The sequence below is a fragment of the Pseudophryne corroboree genome, chromosome 3 (assembly GCF_028390025.1).
Source record: "Pseudophryne corroboree isolate aPseCor3 chromosome 3, aPseCor3.hap2, whole genome shotgun sequence".
Lineage (NCBI taxonomy): Eukaryota > Metazoa > Chordata > Amphibia > Anura > Myobatrachidae > Pseudophryne > Pseudophryne corroboree.
In genome coordinates this window covers 378,168,732-378,194,248 of record NC_086446.1, presented here as the reverse complement: position 1 = coordinate 378,194,248, position 25,517 = coordinate 378,168,732, and the positions used below count along the sequence as shown (strand labels likewise).

General features: G+C 44.9%; 1 protein-coding gene across 1 annotated transcript in view; it reads right to left on the bottom strand.

Moving 5' to 3' along the window:
- ADAM11 (ADAM metallopeptidase domain 11) overlaps positions 1 to 25,517 on the bottom strand; it is a 110,059-nt gene that overhangs the window by 60,998 nt on the left and 23,544 nt on the right. The window contains exons 4-7 of the mRNA XM_063963178.1: positions 12,749 to 12,843; positions 9,770 to 9,830; positions 9,637 to 9,691; positions 993 to 1,048 (exon numbers count right to left, since the gene is read on the bottom strand). Of these exons, the coding sequence (XP_063819248.1) occupies positions 993 to 1,048; positions 9,637 to 9,691; positions 9,770 to 9,830; positions 12,749 to 12,843 (267 nt within the window). The remainder of the gene's footprint in view (positions 1 to 992; positions 1,049 to 9,636; positions 9,692 to 9,769; positions 9,831 to 12,748; positions 12,844 to 25,517) is intronic.

Here is a 25,517-nt window from a genome sequence, read left to right as displayed (position 1 = left end):
CAATTCTTATAATGGCAGACAGGAAGGAAAGCGTAATGCTTGCTCACTGTCCCAGATGTGCAATACTTGGTGAACGGACTGCACTAATCTTCCACCCCATGCCATATTTCTCATCAACCTTTGAGAAATCCTCAACATTTGATTCCCCTGCTACCTTAAGATGGCCTCACTCAAGCTTTACAATACCAAACGTTAGCTGGAGTGGTGTATAACACAGCGCCACTGGACTCTGGAGGACAAATCATACTTCACTATCTAGCAGTCTGACAGATGATTCTGTGATTGGCAGCTGCCAGAACAATGCGCTAATGCATACTGATGACTGTAAAATTTGGCGTAAGAAGAAGAAATAATGGTCTGGGGCTCATGCTTTGGCCTAGGGCCATTTAATTTAAATTACAGCATACAATGACATGCTACAGACTTCTGTACTTCCAACTTCACAGTAACTGTGTCCTACGGTGAGCTAAATGAGGCTAGACACCTCCCCTGAAGCAAAACGCTCCTGTACACAAGGCGAGGTCCATAAAAAAATGTTTTGCCAAATTTGCTGTGGAAGAACCGGACTGGCCGTCACAGAGTCCTGACCTTAGCCTCTCTGAGATGAGATGGAAAGCCTGCTGTAAATCCGGCCTCGTGCCCCAACATCAGTGCCTGACCTCACTTATGTTCTGTCTGAATGGATGTGAATCCCTGCAGCCTTGTTCCAAAATCTAGCATAAAGCTTTCCCAGAAGAGTGGGGGCTATTATAGCAGCAAAGACGGGACCTATTCCAATTTAATGTTCGTGGCATTGGAATGAGATGTTCAGCAAACACACGTGTCTGATGTTTGGTTGTGCATTTAACTCTGTAGTGTACATTATTGGTAGTCTAGCACCATAGAATGCTTTTGAGTAAGTATGCAATCAAAACCAATTTGCAACAGATATTTCATCCTTTTTCATATAATCAAAGTGATACAATGAGAAATCTACTCTGTGTTGTACTGACCTGTCTTTTCCTGCGTGTTTTTGAGCTTCGTGGAATTTCTCTGATGTGTACACAGTCTGAGGAAAATGAAGAAATACTTATATTAGCTATATATGTATCATGACGTTAGACATAAGGAACAGTCTGCATGCTGTAAGACAACCGTAGACAATGCAGAGCATACTAGCTGTTGCAGAACTACAATTCCCTGCAGTCAGCTGTCATACAGCAGCAGCTACAGTGATGCAAGTGTTGTTCCCTTGCTGTGGAGTTAGGTGCAACAACTACACTTGTATTTACGTGTACTCTATTACGGATATTTATGAAGTGCAAATGTGCAGTAACCTGTAACAACCAATCAGCAATTAGCTATCATCAGTCTCGTAGAAATTAGAAACTGAGACCAAGGGCAGGATGCATCAGAGCTTAAAATGTGGTTAAACCTCATAAATACCATTTTCAGGGGTTTGGTCACATTTCTCATGTGCACCAAGCTCCGGAATGCAATATTTTTCAGAGCTTGTAACCGGTCGGCAACTCCATCTGTAGATGGCATTGCCTAACAGAAGCGTATGGGCTTCTTATAGCAAAAAGCACTGACTGGGATCCCTCCCAGGGTCCCCTGAGGCACTTGCATCCTCCCACGCATGTGCAGATAGGACTCCCGGATTATAAGGACAGCTCTTATCGGGAAAGCGGTCCTCTGCAATTTTATTCAAGCATACAACGTTACTAAATGCAGTTATGCTTGCGATGAGTTGCGGGACTTGATGCAGGCTTGATGCATCCCGTCCCAAACGTCTAGATGCTATGGGTGGCAAAGGCTGCATATAATCACTTTCTAAAACCCCTTTAAGACATAAAACCCAGGCTCAGACCCGGGACACGGCCGGTAGCCGGGGCTTTCTGATAAGGTCCCTGTTCACACATGGGTTATTCCCAGGTCGGCACCCTTCACACCGGACCCAGGTCTTCCAGTGACCCGGGTCTTCTGTCTTACAGCGGGTGCTTGGAGATTATGTCATCTCCAAGCGCTACTGTCCCCTGCCAGCTCCTCTTTGACCCGTTTTTGTCTTATGTCTGAAAGAGGTATAAATAGCCATATAATACTTTTTTTTCCAACTGTCCTGATTTTGGCAGGGCAGCCTGATTTGAAAGCTCTGTCCTACCTTCCCGATCGGAACTGCATTTGTCCGCCAATAAAACATGGTCATGCCCCCTTCCTTAGTGCCCACTGCCACTGTCCCACAGAGACTGATACAAATTTTGTGAGGTATGTTATAATATTACCAAATAAATAAGAATTATATTTAAATGTTACTGCCCATTTCAAACACATTTATAAAAATGTGCATTAAGTGCCAAACAGAATGGGTCTGACAATATCTGCTACACTGTTTATTGTACAATACTGTATATTTTGTGAATTACTGTGAGAGATAGACCATTTGTTATAATCACCTGGAGTTAGCACCTGTCACCTATGCACTGTGGAGATAAAGTAATATTCAAGAGTATGTAGCCTATCCTGATATTATTCAGGAGGTGCTATTTCCTAATGATGATTGTCTGGAGTCTCATGAAATTCCTCCAAAGTATCTGCCTGTACTTTGACCCTCATTCCGAGTTGATCACTCACTAGCTACTTTTAGCAGCCGTGCAAACGCATAGTCGCCACCCACGGGGGAGTGTATTTTCGCTTTGCAAGTGTGAAAACGCCTGTGCAGCCGAGCTCTGCAAAAACAGTTTGTGCAGTTTCTGAGTAGGTCTGAACTTACTCAGCTCTTGCGATCACTTCAGTCTTTTTGGACCCCGAATTGACGTCAGACATACGCCCTGCAAATGCTTGGACACGTTTTTCCAACCACTCCCAGAAAATGGTCAGTTGACACCCATAAACACCCTCTTTCTGTCAATCTCCTTGCGATCGGCTGTGCGAATGGATTCTTTGTTAAATGCATCGCTCAGCAACGATCCGCTTTGTACCTGTACGACGTGCCTGTGCATTGCGGTGCATACGCATGCGCAGTTTTGCTGAGTTTTGAGCTGAATGCTGCGTAGCGAAAAACGTCAGCGAACGATCAACTCGGAATGACCCCCTAAGTGTAAGGGACTTTACATGGAGTCAGCAGTATTGGCTGCTGGTAATGTAGTAAATTAATGTGAAAATACCATTATTCTAGCTTACATTAATGGTTCCAAATTCTAATTCTAAACTTTACTAAGATAGTAAACAAGAACAATATTCTGACTCTTAAAACAATTATCTGCTTTGTGCTGTCACTTGCAGACAAATGGCATAAACTATATCAGTTTAGGTTCTAACCATTGCAAGAAAGAGAAATCTATGATATTGTAGTAGATGCACATTGCTTTACTTAATCGGCCTGATGTAGAGTTGGATGTACACTTTTATTGTTTAAAATCCACATTTCTACACCACGAATGACGCTTCTGTGGCATGTTGAGCTTACAGAGGTGTATCGGAGTAAGGATGAGTACATGTAAATGTGATTGAGGTAGGCCTGGATACAGGCTATGTCAAGAAACATTACTGAGATTTATTCCCTGGTCCCACGGTCTAGAGACCGCACCAGTTAAGTGCTGCCATGTACTGCCAACAGTGGTGTGATTACTGGTCCCACAATGTGTAGCATGGATAGTGTAGTGGTTAGCAGCATTACTGCCACACAGCACTGAGGTATTGGGTTCTATTTCCAAGTACTGCATAATATGTGTGTGCTATATAAGTAACTGGTAATAAATAAAATATGATTTTAATTACCTACCGGTAAATCCTTTTCTCATAGTCCGTAGAGGATATTGGGGATCCATTTAGTACCATGGGGTATAGATGGGTCCACTAGGAGCCATGGACAATTTAAGAATTTGATAGTGTGGGCTGGCTCCTCCCTCTATGCCCCTCCTACCAGACTCAGTCTAGGAAACTGTGCCCAAGGAGACGGACATACTTTGACAGAAGGATAAAAGGATAGTGGTGAGATTCCGAACCAGCACACACAAACAAGAGGAAAGCGATGCTAACCAAACTTGAAACAGGAACAGCAACAGCTGAACAAACCAGAATACTTAAGCAAGTAACAGTGCAGGAAGAACGAAGCACCGGGCGGGCGCCCAGTATCCTCTACGGACTAGGAGAAAAGGATTTACCGGTAGGTAATTAAAATCCTATTTTCTCTTGCATCCTAGAGGATACTGGGGATCCATTTAGTACCATGGGGAGTACCAAAGCTCCCTCTCTGGTGGGAGAGTACTGAGGTTCCTGCAGAACTGATTGACCAAACTGAAGGTCCTCAGAGGCCAAAATATCGAACTTGTAGAACTTTGCAAACATGCTCGAACCTGACCAAGTAGCTGCTCAGCAGAGCTGTAAGGCCGAGACACCCTGGGCAGCAGCCCAGAAGAACCCACCGACCTAGTCGAGTGGGCATGTACAGATTTGGGAACCGGCAATCCTGCCGTCGAATAAGCATGCTGGATAGTAAGCCTGATCCAGCACGCAATGGACTTCTTTGAAGCAGGACATCCAATCTTATTGGGATCGTAAAGAACAAACAGCGAGTCCGATTTCCTGTGACGAGCTGTTCTCTTCACACACACCTTCAAAGCCCTCACAACATCCAAAGACTTTGAAGTAACAGAGGTGTCGGTAACAACGGGGACCACAATGGGTTGGTTGGTGTGAAGCGCAGACACCACCTTAGGAAGAAATTGCTGACAAGTCCTGAGTTCAGCTCAGTCCTCATGAAAAATTAAATAGGGGCTCTTGTAAGACAACACCCCCAGCTCCGACACATGTCTTGCTGAAGCCAAGGCCAACAGTGTGACAGTCTTCCAGGTTAGATATTTTACGTCTACCTCCTGTAACAGTTCAAACCAGTCCGATTGGAGGAACTGCAGCACCAAATTGAGATCCCAAGGTGCTGTGGGAGGCACAAGGGGGTGGTATTCAGGTTGCCGACTATCGGGATCCCGGCGCACAGTATACCGGCGCCGGGATCCCGACAGCCGGCATACCGACAGTTTTTCTCCCTCGTGGGGGTCCACGATCCCCCTGGAGGGAGAATAAATAGCGCGGTGCACGTAGCGTGCCACCGTGCCCGCAGCGTGGCGAGCGCAGCGAGCCCGCAAGGGGCTCATCTGCGCTCGCTACGCTGTCGGTATGCCGTCGGTCGGGCTTCCGGCGCCGGTATGCTGGTCGCCGGGAGCCCGGCCGCCGGCATACCATACCATACCCGGCACAAAGGGAGGCTGGATGTGCAGAACCCCTTTCAAGAACGCCTGGACCTCAGATAGAGAAGCCAATTGTTTCTGAAAGAAAATGGACAAGGCCGAAATCTGGACTTTTATAGAGCCCAGACGTAGGGCTCACATACACACCTGACTGCAGAAAAAGCAGGAAACGTCCCCGATGAAATTCTACGCAGAAGTTTCTGCTCTCACACCAAGAGATGTATTTCTTCCAAAATACAGTGGTAATGTTTAGACGTTACCCCCTTCCTGGCTTGAATCATAGTCGGGATGACCATGTCAGGGATGCCTCTCCTGGCTAGAATCAGCCGTTCAACTTCCATGCTGTCAAACCTAGCATGTTAAGTCTTGATAGACGAACGGGCCCTGTTGTAGAAGATCTTCGCGAAGAGGTAGAGGCCACAGATCTTCCAGGAGCAACTCCTGAAGGTCCGCGTACCAGACCCTTCTTGGCTAGTCTGGAGCAATGAGAATTGCTTGAACCTTTTCCCTTTTTATTCTTTTCAGAATTCTTGGGACGGGCGGAAGTGGAGGGAACGCGTACACCATCTGATAGACTGATGGAGTCGTCAGGGCGTCCACCGCCACTACCTGTGGGTCTCTCGACCTGGAACTATACCACTTGAGCTTCTTGTTGAGACGAGAGGCCATGATGTCAATTTGTGGACATCCCCATCGACGTGTCAAGCACCTGAACACCTCCAGGTGAAGGCCCCACTCCCTCGGGTGCAGGTCGTGTCTGCTGAGGAAGTCTACTTCCCAGTTGTCTACTCCTGGAATGAAGACCGCCGACAACGCCACAGTATGTTTTTCTGCACAGAGGAGAATTCTTGATACCTCTGAAAATGCTGCTCTGCTTTTCATTCCGCCCTGTCGGTTTATGTACGTCACTGCCTTCACACTGTCCAACTCAGCCCGATCTTGAAGAAGATATGAGGCCTGCAGAAGGGCGTTGTATATAGCCCTGAGTTCTATAATGTTGATTGGAAGGACGACTTCCTGACTTTACCATCTTCCTTGAAACTGCACCCCCTGGGTGACTGCTCCCCAACCTCTGAGGCTTGCGTCTGTGGTTAGTAGAATCCAATCCTGAATCCCGAACCATCGGCCCTCGATTAGGTGAGAAGACTGTAAGCCACCACAGAAGGGAGGTCCTGGGCTTTGGCGACAGACGGATCCTCTGGTGCTTTTAAAGATGTGATCCGGATCATTTGTCCAACAGATCGAGCTGGAAGGGTCTTGCGTGAAACCTTCCGTAATGAGGTGCCTTGTAAGAGGCCACCATTTTCCCCAGAAGGCGAATGCATAGATGCACTGATATCCGGGTTGGTTTCAGGACATCCCGAACCATCGACTGGATTACCAATGCCTTTTCCAATGGAAGAAAAACTTTCTGCGACTCTGTGTCCAGTATCATTTCCAGAAATGGGAGCCTCCGAGTTGTCTCTAAGTGAGATTTCGGAAGATTTAGAATCCACCCGTGATCCAGGAGTAGTTTGGTTGAGACCAATGCTGTCCAACAACCTTTCCCTGGACGGTGCCTTTATCAGAAGATCGTCCAGGTACGGAATTATGTTCACTCCCTGATTGCGAAAGAGAAACATAATCTCTGCCATCACCTTGGTGAACACCCTTGGTGCCGTGGAGAGACCAAATGGCAGGGCCTGGAATTGGTAGTGACAGTCCTGCAGTGCAAACCGTAGATAAGCCTGGTGAGGCGGTCAGATCGGAATGTGAAGGTACGCATCCTTGATATCAAGAGACACTAGGAATTCCCCCACCTCCAGACCTGAGATCACCGCTCTCAGAGACTCCATCTTGAATTTGAAAACACATAAGTACGGGTTCAACGATTTTAGGTTTAAAAATGGCCTTACCGAACCGTCCGGTTTCGGTACTACAAACAAGTTGGAATAATATACCTTGTTTTGGAGATGAGGTAGAACTGGAACAATGACCTGAGTCTGTACCAGTTTTTGAATGGCATCCTGTAAGGTTATACTTGCCTCTTGTGAAACTGGTAAGCCTGATTTGAAGAATCTGTGAGGTGGGAGCTCATGAAACTCCAGTCTGTAGCCCTGGGAAATAAGATCTAAGACCGAGGGATCCTGGCATGATGTTATCCAGATGTGACTGAAAAACTTTAGTCGGGCTCCCACCTGTCAGTCTTCCAAGCATCGTGGTCCACCGTCATGCTGAAGGCTTTGAGGAAGTAGAGCTAGAGCTCTGTTCCTGAGAACCGGCAGCTGCTTGATTGCATGGCTTACCTCTAGCGCCTCTGGTGGCTGTAGAAGAACCTCTGGTGTTGCTCTTAAACTTGGCAGTCCGAAAGGACTGTAGATTAGGCCCTGAGTAGGCCTGGGGGAGCTGCAGAAGGAAGATACGTGGATTTACCTGCAGTAGCTTTGGAGATCCATTTGGATAGTTCAACTCCAAATAAGGCCTCTCCTGTGAAGGGTAGGCCTTCCACGCCTTTCCTGGAGTCTGCGCCCGAAGTCCACTGGTGTAGCCATAAGCCCCTGCATGCTGACACTGCCATAGCCGTGGTGTGTGCATTAAGCAAACCTACTTCTTTTATGGCTTCCACCATAAAGTTCACAGAGTCCTGTATTTGTTGCAGGAGTAAAACAATCACCCTCCTAGATAAGGAATCCAACCCCTCAATTAGGTTACCTCACCATTTAGCAATGGCTTTAGTAATTCACGCACATGCTATACCGGGTCTCTGGGTCACCCCAGCAGTCATATATAAGGATTGGAGTGTGGTCTCAATTTTTACGATTAGCCGTGCACCAGGGACAGGCAACACTATTTTCTGTGACAGCCTGGATACTGATGCATCCACTATCTGTGGATTTTCCCCTTTTTTCCTATCCTCAGGAGGAAAAGGAAAGGATGAGAGTAAACTTTTAGGGATTTGAAATTTTCTATCAGGATTAACCCACGGGTCTTCAATGAGTCAGGTAGGAAAGGCATAGAGGGAGGAGCCAGCCCACACTATTAAATTCTTAAAGTATCCATGGCTCCTAGTGGACCCGTCTATACCCCATGGTACTAAATGGATCACCAGTATCCTCTAGGACGTAAGAATTCTGCACCCCCTTATAAAGAGATCATGTTCTGACAGTAATTTCCTTGCAGTGTAGAACGGCAGTTCTAAACACCTAAATCAGGCACCACACCAATTACTAACATCTATTGGTGACTGCTTAACTAATTATTGTATCATTCAATCTGCAACGGTCTTATTCACTGCTTTTTCTCTATGAAGGTAGCTGCCGGTACTCATCTAATGTTACAAGCTGATGCAAGATTTATATTACGTATTTTACAGTAAGCATCTGCATCCTCTGGATAAGTGTGCAGATGCTTATTTTATTCAATTCTATTGTTATTTCACAGAGTTTTCCTATTTTGGAACTAGTTATAAAAATGATATTACACTGATTAAAGTGGTGATGGTATTGTGTCCTTCTGAGTACCACCACAAAAAAGCACTGGACTAAGTTATACTGAAAAGAGAAGAGACCTGTTGGCATCAAGGCTGGCCTTACAAGCATGGGCCTCTTCTATATCCTTTGCAGCTTCCCCACCTCCCTCTTCAGCATCTGTCTTATCCTGGGTACACAATGGGATAACGGCATCCAACATGATTGGTAAGTGCATACATACTTACCAATCGTCGGTCCAATGTGTCGTGCCAAATATCAAAACTGGGTGGGAATTTACATGTGCCCACCCAGTTGTGGTGTCAGTCACTGGCGGCCTCTGCAGATATATAGTACATCGGCTTGTACACACCTGCTGATTCGCCCGTGATATATCAACCGTTCAATTCAACGTCCGATATAATGGGCAGTGTGTACGCAACTTTAGCCAAGCAATAGCAAACTCCTTTCCTTTTGAAGCATTGTGGACGTATTGATGTAGCGGTTCTGCAATGTTTTTTACCATGTAGCTGGAACAGTACATTAATAACTGCGCCACCCAAGGGCCGACTGGGCTTTTTACAGGGTGAAATTCTCGCCTGATAAACAGAGAATAACATTTAAAAAACTGCAAAAAAAGGGGCAAAAATGTTGATAGCACTATAGCTGGTACTATATAGCTTTCACATTGATCGACTTATAAATAAAAAATTTTCAAGCAGAGCCAAAGCAGCACAGTAACAGGTCACCTCTAGTCATAATGCAGTCACATGATTCTCAGGATAGTTTTTTTTTTCTGCAATAGAAAAATGTAACTCTTAATAGCTATTTCCCCCTAATTCTTCATGTAACATAGTTGGCAACATTTTAAAAATGTTTCTTGGGACACTTCTCTTCTAATCCAATATAACAAACCATGTGACATCTTGGAATTTAGAACACTACAATCTCATGTGCTTGCGTACCTGGTTCTATGCATGTCCTGGTCCGCTGGATCACATGTGGCCAAGGGTGAGATTTCTGCAAAGAAAAATAGTTAAATACAACCATCCAACAGGTAAGGAAAAAGGACGAGATAGATATGCTGGCAGATTTTACCTTAGTCGTCTGCTGCTGGGGGTATATTGTATAAGTGTATGATCCATCTGAAAATGCCCCACTGTAAGGATACAAAATTAGATAAGAAATCACTGGACGAATTTCTGTAACACACAACATTCATTTTGCCCAAATTGGGATGCAGTCATGCCCGCTTTTCTTACTTGGTTGTGCCTCACAGTTCTGAAGTTAGGCAATCACCACCCCTCCACTCCCCTATAGGAATACCTCACCACTGTTACTGTGGAGGGGTGGTTGAACATCAGTGTATATTGTAGTTTTTTTTTTAAACTTCGCTGGTGAGGGTTCTCTCACTTTTCTGCCATTTTCTCACATTCCAACATCAAGATCACAAATTTTTATATGTAGCATCCTAATTATATATATATATATATATATATATATATTTTTTTTTTTTTTAGAAGACTTTGAGGCATCAATTATCATGTTTTAGACCCAATAATTGTTATCGCTGCTATTCATGGCAATAAGAAATTATATATCGCCTGAATGTATCAAAACTCACACACAGGGAGGAGCTTCAATAGGTTCCTATCCCTGCAGTGTATTTGGAGTGAAGTGACTTCTTCAGCGTTCTCTTCACTCCCCTATCGGGACCCCCGAGTCATTCTGCTCATACGTGGGCTGATGACCATACATGTATGGCGGCCATTGCCGGGTGGGGTTCCCGGTAACTTTTGCATTGGAAGCATTGGCCTCTAGGCGCCAGCAGTCTGAGGGGCACCAAGGAGCAGGCTTAGCAACAGTGGGGTACTGGGGGTGCAGTTTTCCGGGGCCCACAGATAAATCCATCTGTAACTGCTGCCTGCGGACTGTTGATCACTGCAATGATGCAGGCAGTGGTTATAGAGTATCTGTGGGAACAGGAAAGCCGATGTTGCTTGATCTTCTGGCAATGCCAGAAGACACAGAAGAATGTCAGAATCTCTGGGCTGGAGCCAGAGGGATGTGGGTGCTGGAACTGAGAGATAGAAGGGGCCTGGCTGGAGCTGGAGAGACACTAGAAGGTAGGAAAAACAGTAGAAGACTGCCTGGAGCTGGAGAGGCTCTGGCGTGCTAGAGAGACAGAAGGGGGCTGGCTGGAGTTGGAGAGGCACTGGCATGCTAGAGAGACAGAAGGGGGCTGGTTGGAGCTGGAGAGGCACTGGTGTGCTAGAAAGACAGAAGGGAGCTGGAGAGGCTCTGGCATGCTAGAGAGACAGAAGGGTGCTGTCTGGAGCTGGAGAGGCACTGGTGTGCTAGAAAGACAGAAGGGAGCTGGAGAGGCTCTGGCATGCTAGAGAGACAGAAGGGTGCTGTGCAATGATGCAGGCAGTGGTTATAGAGTATCTGTGGGAACAGGAAAGCCGATGTTGCTTGATCTTCTGGCACTGCCAGAAGACACAGAAGAATGTCAGAATCTGTGGGCTGGAGCCAGAGGGATGTGGGTGCTGGAACTGAGAGATAGAAGGGGCCTGGCTGGAGCTGGAGAGACACTAGGGGGTAGAAAAAACAGTAGAAGACTGCCTGGAGCTGGAGAGGCTCTGGCGTGCTAGAGAGACAGAAGGGGGCTGGCTGGAGTTGGAGAGGCACTGGCATGCTAGAGAGACAGAAGGGGGCTGGTTGGAGCTGGAGAGGCACTGGTGTGCTAGAAAGACAGAAGGGAGCTGGAGAGGCTCTGGCATGCTAGAGAGACAGGAGGGTGCTGTCTGGAGCTGGAGAGGCACTGGTGTGCTAGAAAGACAGAAGGGAGCTGGAGAGGCACTGGCATGCTAGAGAGACAGAAGGGGGCTAGCTGGAGAGGCACTGGTGTGCTAGAGATAGAAGGGTGCTGGCTGGAGCTGGAGAGGCACTGGTGTGCTAGGAAGACAGTAGGTGGCTGTCTGGACCTGGAGAAGCACTGGTGTGCTAGAGAGACAGAAGGGGCTGGCTGGAGCTGGAGAGGCACTGGTGTGCTGGAGAGACAGAAGGGGGCTGGCTGGAGCTGGAGAGGCACTGGTGTGCTAGAGAGACAGAAGGGGGCTGGCTGGAGCTGGAGAGGCACTGGCACGCTAGAGAGACAGAAGGGGGCTGGTTGGAGCTGAAGAGGCACTGGCGCGCTAGAGAGACAGGAGGGGGCTGGCTGGAGCTGGAGAGGCACTGGCGTCCTAGAGACAGAAGGGGGCTGGCTGGAGAGGCACTGGTGTGCAGGAGAGACAGAAGGGGGCTGGCTGGAGCTGGAGAGGCACTGGTGTGCTAGAGACAGAAGGGGGCTGGCTGGAGAGGCACTGGTGTGCTGGAGAGACAGAAGGGGGCTGGCTGGAGCTGGAGAAGCACCGGCATGCTGGAGAGACAGGAAAGGGTTGGTTGGAGCTGGAGAAAGTCTGGAGAGACAATGGGGTAACAGGAGCTACAGAAAAACAGGAATGAAGCAGGAGAGATACAAGGTGGGGTGGGTGAGGCTTTAGAGAACTGGGGGGGGGGCGCGGCAGTAGATGAATATTATCCACAACTGGCAGGATTACTGGCACATAACTTGACACATAACTTCCACCTTTGTCCCCTTAGCAGTGCCACTGCGAAGCCTAGACTCACGGGATACACGTGCAGCCCTACATTGCACAGTCTATTGATAAGTCTGAATAAATCAGTTTTGTAGAAGAGAATAAAATGTGAAAAATTCCAAAGGGCTTATCACTTTTCATAGCCACTGAATTTTGGGGCATTAATAAACCATTTCTCCAGGGGAAAAACTGTGGTTGTTTATAAAACAGAGAGCATGAAGTGTTGATGTCATCAGATCATCTTGTTTTTCAGCAGGCAGTGTCAACAGCAGCGATTCCGGCACGGAGTACAGCGTGAACTGAGAGCAACATCCTGCGCTGTTCTAACACCCCCACACACCACCTGCTGTCACCAAATGGTTCTAGAGCCACAAGTCACATTACAGGAAATAATTACAAAGAAAACCAACTACAGCCTCACTGCAAAGACACTCACCTTAGTCCATGGCACGTAGATATTGCAACCCACGATGCTTCAAACCCACGCACGTGACCATTGTAGTAACAGTGATCTCCAGCTGCACCAGGACTCTGTACATTGTAAAAGAAATCAAATCTACAACTTAGCGATAACACTAATGTAATATACACAAATATTTCGAAAATAGCTTTACTATGAGGGTCATTCCGAGATGATCGCTCGCTAGCAGTTTTTAGCAGCCATGCAAACGCATTGTCGCCGCTCACCGGGGAGTGTATTTTCGCTTTGCAGAAGTGCGAACGCCTGTGCAGCAGAGCGCCTGCAAACACATTTTGTGCAAAACAAGACCAGCCCTGGACTTACTTTTCGTGTGCGTTGATTCTAACGTTGGAAGGTTGGCTTTTGACGTCACACACCCGCCCAGCGTTCGCCCAGCCACGCCTGCGTTTTCCCTGGCACGCCTGCGTTTTTCTAAGCACTCCCTGAAAACGGTCAGTTGACACCCAGAAACGCCCCTTTCCTGTCAATCTTCTTGCTACCGCCAGTGCGAATGAAAAGGTCGCTAGAACCTGTGCAAAATCACAAGCGCCTTTGTACCCATACGACGCGCGTGCGCATTGTGGTGCATACGCATGCGCAGAAATGCTGAATTTTTAGCCTGATTGCTGCGCTGCGAACAACGGCAACTAGCGATCAACTCAGAATGACCCCCAATGTTCTCTGTATTCCCCCAATGACCCCCAATGTTCTATGTAATCCATTCTTCCATATCCCAGGTAACTGTAAATAAATGGCTACATCTGACGATATAATGACATAGCTAATAAAATATATGAGTGGCTGTAGGTGATTGCGACATAGGACAGACTGAAAGTGTAGGTGCGAGCAGGGAGGCCCATTTCCAAACTAATGACTATAACTGTAATATAATATCTAAAACACAAATAGTGCAGTACAATCAATATAGAAATAGTACATACATTATAGTCACATACAAAGGCTAAACAAGAGAGATGTAGACTAAGCATCCCACATGAAACAGTAATGTACAGCAGGAAAGCACACTACGAAGAAATAAACAAAACAATAAAATGGAACATAGATCTGCAACCAAACAAATTTTTTGGGAAAAATAAGGACCAGGTAAGGAGATAAGGAAAATGCATGGATGGGGAAGCTAAAGTATAGATTCGGACCTCAAAGCATCCTTGGAGTTCAGGTTTTAATGCTATCCTTGCTCCTGTAAATCAAAATATCTGAGGTGCTAATTAAGTCATCCACACTCCGGGTGTGGATTATTAGACCTACACTAAAAAGGTCTACGGTCAATAGGTCAACCACTAATGGTCGACATGCATTAGGTCAATAGGTTGACAGTGTAAAAAGGTCAACATGGAATAAGTAGACAGTAGAAAAGGTGACAGGGTCAAAAGGTCGATATAGAAATGTCAGACTCAAATATGGCAGTTTTTTGTTTGTTTTTGGGGTGTTTTGTCACTTTTCTGCTACAGACAAGCCCCATCAGTGTACCCTGTCCACTCCCATGGCGAGTGAACTTCGGGCAAGGCGCCTGGCTCCATTACCGATGCGTTCGGCACAGGTTACTATTACCAATCGCAGTCCATGTGGATGGTAAACTCTGAAAAAGTTAAAATAAATAAAAGAATGAAAAAAAAACAAAACTTGTGTCAACCATTGTCTTGTAGCACTTTTCAACCTATTGACCTTCTGACCCTGTCGACCTAATGCATGTTGACCATTAGTGGTCGACATATTGATTGTAGACCTTTTTTGTGTAGATCTATAGGCCAGATCACCACACTCCAGAAGGCTATCCGTAAAACTAGGACTGTTAGGGGGCGGAGGACTGAGTTGGGAAACACTGCTTAGAGACAGGCGTCTATTTACAGGGGACTATTATTATACCCAAGTGTAATTAATTGGCTCAGAAGATGTTTGCGATACAATCTGATTGAACTGGATAAACAGATACAGCCATTCAGAGCTTAAAGGGCAAACAGTTTGATATTTAATAGCTACATCTTATAGTGTTCTTTTTTTAGTATTTTAATCAGGGCTGTATGAAGTATTTTACATTCATTCTTTTTAAACTTTAGAGTAATTCATTTTATTCAATACATTATTTCATTAAGATTCAAATAGTAGTTTAAGCAATGAGATAGTAGAAACGTGTAAACTATGACAGCTGGATGGGTTAACTATATGGTAGTGTAATATATGCTGGCTGCATGAGCTAGTTATAGCAGTCTAGCCGTTGTTGACATTGGCAGTATGTGGTAATTATAATGGCAATCTCTTATATTGGACAGAAATAATCCTTTACATGTTGAGGAATAATATATCCTCCAAAACTCTAGTTATTGTTGTGTATATAACAGTTGGGTAATAAAATAAATGCAATAAATGATATGGGATGTGGAAATTTACCAGCTGTCAGGATTCCGACTGTTGGAATACTGACCCCGGAATCCCAACAGCCATCACAATGCCGGGCCGGAATCCCAAAAGGGTCGGCACACTGATGTCGGCATCCCGACTGTCGGCATCCCGACCTATGTAAGTATAGCACCGTCGTTAGGTTTAGGGCCGGTAAGGGGTGTGTTTAATTTACACGACCCCCGGGGAGGTCAGAGTTAGGCTGCGGGGGGAAGGGGGGTGGGGGTTTAGGGTTACTCTGTGGGGAGGCGAGGGTTAAGGTTAGGCACCCATGGGGATTGTTAGGGTTAGGGAGTAGGAGAGAGGGGAGAATAGCCCCAACTCATCCCTGTCGGTTTTCCAAACTTAGGTATCCTGGCGTTGGTCGGCATTTCCTACTGAATCCCATGATATCACTTTCATGTATTCTCCAGTAACTAATGCACAATGCTACCAATCCTCATCCCTGCTCAAATATGTTTTAAGAAATGAGGGGGGCCGTGTGCAGTGGAACCACCACTTGCGCAAATTTTTGGTATTATACCCTTTTGAACTATTTCCACAAATTGGCTTAAGTACTACACGCCTCCAGCAGGAATACCAAAAACAGCTCCATTATACCAGGAGTGAGGAGAGTAAAGGATAGGAATAAATTGTCTATATACAATATAAAGCAGAAAAGCAACTGCTGTCAGCTCTTAAAATCTGTGTAGCAAAATGAAAGTATGAGCAATTACTCCATGGCCCTCATTCCGAGTTGTTCGCTCGCAAGCTGCTTTTAGCAGCATTGCACACGCTAAGCCGCCGCCTACTGGGAGTGAATCTTAGCTTAGCAGAATTGCGAACGAAAGATTCTCAAAATTGCGAATAGAAATTTCTTAGCAGTTTCTGAGTAGCTCGGGACTTACTCTGCCACTGCGATCAGTTCAGTCAGTTTCGTTCCTGGTTTGACGTCACAAACACACCCAGCGTTCGCCCAGACACTCCCCCATTTCTCCAGCCACTCCCGCGTTTTTCCCAGAAACGGCAGCGTTTTTTCACACACTCCCATAAAACGGCCAGTTTCCGCCCAGAAACACCCACTTCCTGTCAATCACATTACGATCACCAGAACGAAGAAAAAAACCTCGTAATGCCGTGAGTAAAATACCAAACTTCTTAGCAAATTTACTTGGCGCAGTCGCAGTGCGAACATTGCGCATGCGCAATTAGCGGAAAATCGTTGCGATGCGAAGAAAATTACAGAGCAAACAACTCGGAATGAGGGCCCATGTTTTGATCAAATATTTAAGCATGCATTGCCATCACCTCTTTTCTGAGCATCCTACCTAGGCATTGCAATACCATAATAATTTTGCAATCCTGGGATCTATGGATTACCGGAATCCCAGGATTCAGTTTGGGATTGTGTTTAAGTGAAAAAGAAGTTCTACACTGTTTTCCCAGTGGTAATTACACTATGTTTATTCCCTGCTATCCATCTTCCCCCTCCTGTCCTCTCTGCCATCCACCTCCACCTTCCTGTCTTCCCTGCCATCCACCTCCTGCTGAATCAGGAGAAAAACATACAGTAGTTTTGCTTTGATATTAACTAATTGATTTCCACTCAAATTTAATTTGGTTTTATGTTCAGTTCTTTAACAATGTTTGATTTAAGGTCATGAAATAAAATGGTATATTTTCTCAGACAATACAAGCTTGCTTGTTCCAGGACACTCATTAAAATTCATTTATGTATTTGTGTTTGACATACAGCATACTCCCCTTTTTCTTAAAATTGTCTAAATAAACTACTTAAATGCTAATGAAGGCACTCAGTCAATCAATATTAGTGTAATATTCTTGGTATCCGGATGATAGATCTACACTGTCTAGATAGACAATCAATAGGTCGACACCATATAGTCAACATGCATTAGGTCGGCATGGTCAAAAGGTCGACAGGTAACAGATAGACACTGCTTAAGGTCGACAGGTACAAAATGTCGACATGACAATGGTTGACGCACATATGGCCGACAAGTTTTATTTGGGTATTCACATACTTTTAAACTTTTGCTTGATTTACCATCCAAATGGACTACGATTGGGAGTAGCAACCTTGCCTGAAACATGGCAAGCTGTACACTAATTGGGGTTCCACGTACTTTGACGGTGAAAAACAACATTAAAAAAAACTTACAATTGTTTTGTCAACCTTTTTTTGTGTCGACATTTTCTCATGGTGACCTTTTCATATGTCGACCTTTGCACCCTGTTGACCTTTCATACTGTCAACTTTTTGACCCTGTCGACCTAATGAATGTTGAGCAATAGTGGTGGACCTAATGACTGTAGACCTTTGTTATGTAGAATACCCATTTTATCACAACAGGGGTCATTTTATAAGACAGATATACCACTCTTGAGTGTGCGATCGTGCTCTGATATACGCACATCTTGGGTGGTTGAACACACCAAGGCGTGTGTATATCAGAGCGTGTCCGCACACCCAAGAAGGGGTATATCTATATATATATGAAAAGAGTGGCACTCACCAGAGTAAAGACAGTGTAAATATTTATTGCTTACATATCCAATTCAAAGAAGGTGTTGATGTTACGGACATTGGGCCTAATTCAGATCTGATCGCAGCAGCAAATTTGTTAGCTAATGGGCAAAACCATGTGCACTGTAGGTGGCAGGGACGTGCGGTGAGGTAAATTTCTCAGGAGGCACTGGTTGGTACCAGAGCCAGATTTACACACAATATATGAACCAAATGGTTAATGTGGGCATTATACACAGGTACAGCAGTATAAACTCTTGGAAATGTGGTGAGTTTTGATAAGAAATGGGCGGAAAAGATAAGCAGGTGAGGCACTGCCTCACCTGCCATAGACTTTTTACTCCAGAGATTTTACTATAAAATTTATCAGAATAATAGAAAGAAGATATTTTTAACATATTATTTGTATTTTTCATATACTGTCAAAGTCGAAAAATATCATGATTCATATGCCTTGTAATAACCCCTAATGTGTGCGCATGCTGCTCGTCGCCTGGTCCCCCGTGCGTACACATCCCCGCAGGTTTTGTAAGGGACGCTTCAGCGTCTCGTGCGCATGGGATGTGTAAATACGGCGGAGTTTGTGAGCTTGTAGCGTGCGTCTCGATCGTAACATATTTAACCCAAATAGCGTATATTATAGTTAAATATTTCCCTTAACAATGTCAGCAAGTATGGTAAGTTTAAAACTTCTTGGACAGAGAGATTCCTCTTTGCATGCTGGGAGGGCTCAGACAAAGGTTGGAGGGTAGTGTTTGGTGTCCAGCTGTGGGGTATTGAAGGGGTGTTGTGCCTGTGATAGTTGGGAGGGATTCGCATGTTCCTGCGCATGGTTATGCGCAGAGGTAGAGAATAAGATGGATTGCATTCAGAATTAAATTAGAAATAAGTGCAGGGTAAGTAAATGGAATTCAATCATTTCTTTCCCACAGACTGAATACAATGGCCTTATTTACACTAAGCTTTGAGATTCTATGAAGAGGGCTTACACCTTTGTTTATGAATAGGACCAGGTTTCTCTCCAGAATAATGAGTGCTGAGTTGTCAATTGTCTCAACTGAAGGTGGGGTAAACAAAGCCCAGAGACAGAGTTTGTTTGGAAGATCCAAAACAATAGCTTTCCACAATACAACCAGACAGAGAGGAATTTAGAATACTAACAAGTCCTAGCCATCGCCCACTTCTTGAACTAACCAATGATCCCCGGTGCAGTACATGTCCCACCCCCTAACCAATGGAAAGAGAGCACACAGTGTCTATTGTAGTATGTCTTGAGTTAGTAAATAAATATAGCTTGCAATAGGCTTGGTCACACAAGACTCTGCAAGGTTTTCACACTGAAGGCTGGAGCCCTGGTCCAGGACTGCGCTTGCGATTCATTCCCACGTGTGTAAGTTCTCTGTGGCCATTTCGTTACTCTGTGTGTATGCAATTGTTCTCTTTTGTTATCCTTTAAGTGTTTGCCATTTATTTTCTTTCTGTTTATTTGTATTTGCAATCGTTCGCTATTGTGTATATTTCTGTTTAGTTATTCTGCTTAGTTATTCATGTTAGGACTGTAGTGTATAAGCTGTAACTGTTTCTTTTCCCTTTCACTTACTAAAATCATCTAGTAAAGGTGTTGGAACCTTAGCAAGGAGTGTGTGTTTTACTAGTTATTATATAGGGTTTCTGAGCGTCATAATCGCTCCAACAGCTTTCATATGATAAGGGTTAATCAGTGTTACATTGTGGTAATATTACAGTAATAAGGTTTACAGCATAAGCATACCCTTACAGTGTGTTGATAACAAGGTTTTCTGTGTGTAATTCAGTGAGCGTCAGCGCCGCTCGTATCCCGCTCTTGCAGTACAGCGTCCGCTACGCTAAGTGCGTACCATTACGGCATCTCGTGCGCCTATTGCGTACATTGTCTTTAATAAGTATATAGCTAAGGTTCAAGGTAAATAATTGACTTTATCAATACTTTATCCAGTCAAAACTCTGGCACAAACGTTCGTATGACAGGAAAGGATCTACCTCACCCCACCGCACGTCACTGGCAGGTGGGGCAGATATAACATGTGCAGAGAGTTAGATTTGGGTGGGGTGTGTTCAAACTGAAATCTAAATTGCAGTGTAAAAAAAAGCAGCCAGTATTTACCCTGCACAGAAACAACATTACCCACCCAAATCTAACTCTCTCAGCACGTTATATCTGCTCCCCTGCAGTGCACATGGTTTTGCCCAACTGCTAACAAATTTCCTGCTGCGATCAACTCTGAATTACCCCCAATTATATCCAAGGTTACCCCCATTATATCCAAGGTAAATAGTAGCATAAAACCACCTTACATAAACCATTTGCCACCAACCCAGGCGTCACATCAGGTTGCCACCTACCACCAGTAGTGCCATATATTCCAGCAACCTGAAGTGCTTGTTGGGGCATATGTAACAGGGTCCGAGTCTGCTAGAGGTGCCTTGTAAATGATTGACACTTTAAAAAAATAGTCTAAGACTGGCCGGCATACCGCACCTCTGGCAAACTCGGACCCTTTACATATGCTCCATTATGTCCTCTGCCTCACTAGTGAGACTGAAATTGCACAGAAAGTCCTGAGATGTTAAAGACTGCAGCTCCCCTATTAATTACCCGCGATCTACAGGGCCATAGAAGTCTGTACAGAAAAAAAGATAGGGGGCACTCTGTCATGCATGGAACGCTATTCTATTCACAAGGAGAAGTTTAAAAGCAACACCATATACTAGCGGGCAATGCTTGAACCAATTAGATAAACAGAGTGGCCTTTATATCGCATGACATTATACTGCACCACCATGGTGTCTTCTTAAAAGCAAAGCAACTGCATATGTCAGGCCCTTCACACCATACCACCAATCAACCACAGCCGACTGCTGCACGACGGGACCTGGACCACATACACAGGAGGAGGAACAGAACGGCATCACCAGTGCCAACCAGACCACACCCCTACACGTTTTGTCATCGACTTCGTCTCCTGACGAAGTCGATGACAAAACGCATTGGCGCGTGACCAGGGTGATGCATTTCGTCATCGGCTTTGTCAGCCTCCTGACGAAGTTGATGACGAAAAGCTATGGGGTGTGGCTTGGTTGACGCTGGTGATGCTGCCCTGTTACTCCTTCTGTGCCTGTGGTCTGGATTGTGTTTATTTTCCCTTCATGGACAGGACCAGGATGTGACAGCACGAGAGGGCAGAAGAGAACTTCCCCCCTTACAGCACGTTAATGTTTTAGCCATTTTCCGTTTGTATAGGGCATTGATTTTTTATCTATGCAGCATTGTACCCTCGCAGGCTTGTTTCGCTTGCCACACTTCAGGCTCGGTGTCTCATTCCACTCCGCTTGGCTCGCCACAGCCTACTATTCCAAATAGTTGGTGACGTGGACCCAGTGCATTATGGTCCTCTCCACAAAGGGAAACTAGATGCTACCCTGTGGTCTAGGTCCCGCCGTGCTGCGGTCGGCTGGGGCTGATCGGACAAGGAATCATCCCAAAATGTACTAGTACATAAAATCTGGTGGTGGGCGGTGACCTGATGCGATGGTGACTGTGGTCATTTAAGGGGTTTTAGGTAAAGTGGTTTTATGCTGCTATTTACCTTGGACTATGTCTGACCGAAAACGTTGCCACCTTCTATTTAAGCAATAAATATACACATTGACTTTTCTCTGGTGAGTGCCCCTCTTCTTTATGTTATGTGACTCTGGACCTGTATCCATGTTATATATATATATATATATATTTTTTTTTTTTTTTTTTTTTTTTTTCTTCCCCCAACACGGCTTGAATGCACAAGACTGCTGTCCCTTAGACCTGTCAGTATCTGTAGCTTGGTGGGTGGGGGACAGACAGGAAACAAATCTTAAAATTACGGAAATTCAATGCCTGGATTTTATTTCTAGTACAAGTATGAAAAGGACATATTTCTATGAAACACAAGGGTGTTAATTGCAATTTGGCAGACATTGGATCACCCCCTGGCATGCTCTGTAGGCAGCCAGAATACTCCCAAGAGGAGATATTAGTACTTTTTAAACAAAATCCCTGTGGCCATGTCCCATTAACCTACACACATGATGTGGGGAATGTATGCCCCCTGCATGATCGGTGCAGCATGCCCCTCTCTGTTATTATGTACAATAATGTACACGTTTAATATACAAATGCCAAAGAGCCGCTTATCCCCAGAGGGCCATTCTATGAAAATGGTCCAGGGTGATTCACTTGCAAAATAAATGACTCAACCAGGGCTGACTATAGGGCCAAGAGACTGAATTACCATATGCCAACATGTGGGGCAGAAAAGCCCCATGTAAAGCGTGGTTACCTTCCATTTCCATTTATCTTTGAGCAGAAAACACGACTATTACTAACAATTCTGCAAGATGCTTATACAGGCTGCAATCCTGTGACCTCTTGGGTAAAGACACTAACCCATCCTCTGTCTGACCTGTGCTGAACCCAGTGTCCCGGAGTCAATGCTCTCATTGCTACCCACCAGTCCTGATCATAACAGTAAGTAGTCAGGAGGAGCCAGCCAGAGCAACTGGAAACAGAGGCAGAGCACAGTGGTGGCAATGTCTATTCTCATATAACTGGAGACACCACGGAGCAGAGCTGACACAGCCAACAAGTGTACAGCAGCCAAGCAGCATTACGTATGGCATGTTATGACCTTTGTCAGGAACTCCAACACAAATCGGAGAATGGCAATGTAAGTGGGTTTTATAGATTATGTAAGCAGTGACTATGAGGTGTGCCTATTAAATAACAAGACTGATGCTACTGTATAATTTACATTTAATATATTAAGTACATTTTAATACCAATCCCAGGGGTATAGCCAGAACTTTGTGGGCCCCATAGCAACATTTTGAAGGAGACCCTGTCCCATTGCTTCTAGAGAGACACCTCTCTGCAGCAGCTATTAATTTTATGCCCCATAACAGTTCCCTAGCTCATTCTCTAAAACATAGTAGTGCCTAAGTTAATGTTTTGTCCTATAATAGAGCCCAAGTTTATTTAATGAACCATAGTTGTGCCCTAGTTGATATTATGTCACATTGTATGGCTGGCAGCGCAATACCCCCAATCCATATTATGTCATACCATGTAAGGGCCCCTATGTACCACCCAATGGTGAAAAATGTATATAACACATGTAACTTTGACAGGGAAGGTGGGCCCCTCTCCGTTCTGGGCCCCACTAGCAGCTGCACTCCTAGCACCTATGGTAGCTAAGTCCCTGTATATAACACATGCCACTTTGACAGGGAAGGTGGTCCCTCTCAGCTCTGGGCCCCATAGCAGCTGCACTCCTTGCACCTATGGTAGCTACGCCCCTGTATATAGCACATGCAACTTTGACAGGGAAGGTGGGTCCCTCTCAGCTCCGGGCCCCATAGCAGCTGCACTTACTGCACCTATGGTAGCTACGCCCTTGACCACTCCCCTTCCACGTAATATGAACATTCACTTTAGTAGTGTTCTGGTTAGCAGGAAAAATAATGTCTGGAACAATCTTTGTGAGGGTCACTTGTATGACAGATGAATACTGTACATCGTCTTCTACAGGGGGTTAAATACTTTTGCAAACCACTACTTTTTAGACACATCGGCAAACCGTGTGTGTGTGTGTGTGTGTGTGTGTGTGTGTGTGTGTGTCTGTATGAAAATGAAACAAAAAATGTATTCTACACACACACACACACACACACACACACACACACACACACACACACACACTCCCACCCACCCAGATGGGGGATCAAATGTTGTCATCAGGTACATTTAGAAACAGGAGTAATTCAGTAAAATACTTTCTGAAATAAAATAAACTATATAGATGAACGACTTATATCAACTTGGATAGGTAATTAATAAATTGGTAAAATTACTAAAATGCATTTATTTTCCAAGCCTGCGTTACACATGTATTCACAGAATGTCTTTTGCCGTAGCACTTTGCTTTGTATTACATAATGGGTCCAACTGTTTAAGTGGAGCAGAAATAATGATAAAACAATATCTGGTCCCTCCACCACTCACAGAATGTGGCCTGAGGTTAGCTGCATCTTCATTTATTAATCCTGCCGTGGATGAAAGAATTGGATGTGCTATGTTAGAGACTGCAGAGTGGATGTACCTGTCACCATGACCCATTTTATCCAGGCACAATAATCTGCATTTTTACTTGTTTTCCAATTGAAACATCCTGGCCTGAATTAAATCATTACAGTTAAAGGCGTTCTCCCACTAAAAATAACTTGCTTAAGCAGAGAAGTAATAAGTTAGGAAAATTGGGAGCAGAACCAAGGCGAGTCCCAGGTAAAATTGCATGTGTAAAGGGCCCCATACACTAGCGACGGATTGGCGCAATGCAGCGATCTCCAGAAGCCGGGGTTGTTGGATCGGTGAAATCGAACATGTTTTACTTTACAGATTTGCCGATCACGATCAAAATTGTGATTAGCAAATCGTAATTTTTTACATGGAAATTTTGCAGATTCTCCAACAGATCTGCGGTCATCGATGTGCGCCGGTCAGTATTTCCAATCTTATCTAGGATCGGGCAATCAGTCGATGGCTGTATGGGGGCCTTAAGGGGTAGCATTAGAAGTAATACCATGTTATTTAAAAGCAATTAAGTTTACTTAAAGGTGTAACTTAATTTGGAATAGAGAAGTTAACACAGATTTAATTAAATCTTTATTGAATTCAATTTGCTATGTGTCAGTAGTTTTTCAATTCTTTTTTCCTAAGCAGAACTCAGTAATTAGGGTATTAAAATACACTAGTAGTGTGAATTTAAGTATAAAAAACTGCGAGTGATAGCCTTATATTCAGCAAATCTCTTACATCACTATACATCAAAGAAGAGTCTATGGGGGTGATTCGGACCCGATCGCTGGTGTGCGTTTTCGCTCAGCGGGCGAACAGCAATAGACTGCGCATGCACGTCGGCCAACAACAACGGGCATCACCGGTCAGGGACAGGCAGGTGCGAAAATTTCATTTGCATGGGTGTTCGCAAGGTGATTAACAGGAAGAGGCCGTTTGTGGGTGGTAACTGACTGTTTACTGGGAGTTTCCGGAAAAACGCAGGCGTTCCCAAGCATTTCCAGGGAGGGTGTCTGACATCAGCTCCCACCCCGATCAGCCTGTTTCTCATCGCATTGTAGGAGTATGTCTTGGGCTGCGCAGAGACTGCACACACTGGATTTTTGTAGCTCGACATACACATGCGATCGCACACTTACACTGCAAATTTACCCTCCCCCTTGAGCGGCAACTATCTGAACGCAGGACAGCATAGTTAGCAGCCCAGCAATCAGGTCTGAATTACCCCCTATGTTTCATTACAGTGGCCATGTTAGCAGATCCACCAACATGACCTATTCCAACTGATACAAAATGTGCTGCTACTGCAGCTGACTGTGTGAATATATTCATTCATATGATGGCTGTACTGTTACTCCAGGTAACTGCAATGGTAAATTGGGTGCTTTGTGAGGAGAACTTTTAGCGCTGTGTGAGGAGAATGTTTAGCACTGTGTGAGGAGAATGTTTAGCGCTGTGTGAGGAGAATGTTTAGCGCTGTGTGAGAATGTTAAGCGCTGTGTGAGGAGAATGTTTAGCGCTGTGTGTGGAGAATGTTTAGCGCTGTGTGAGGAGAATGTTTAGTGCTGTGTGAGGAGAATGTTTAGCACTGTGTGAGGAGAATGTTTAACACTGTGTGAGGAGAACTTTTAGTGCTGTTGAGAATTTTTAGC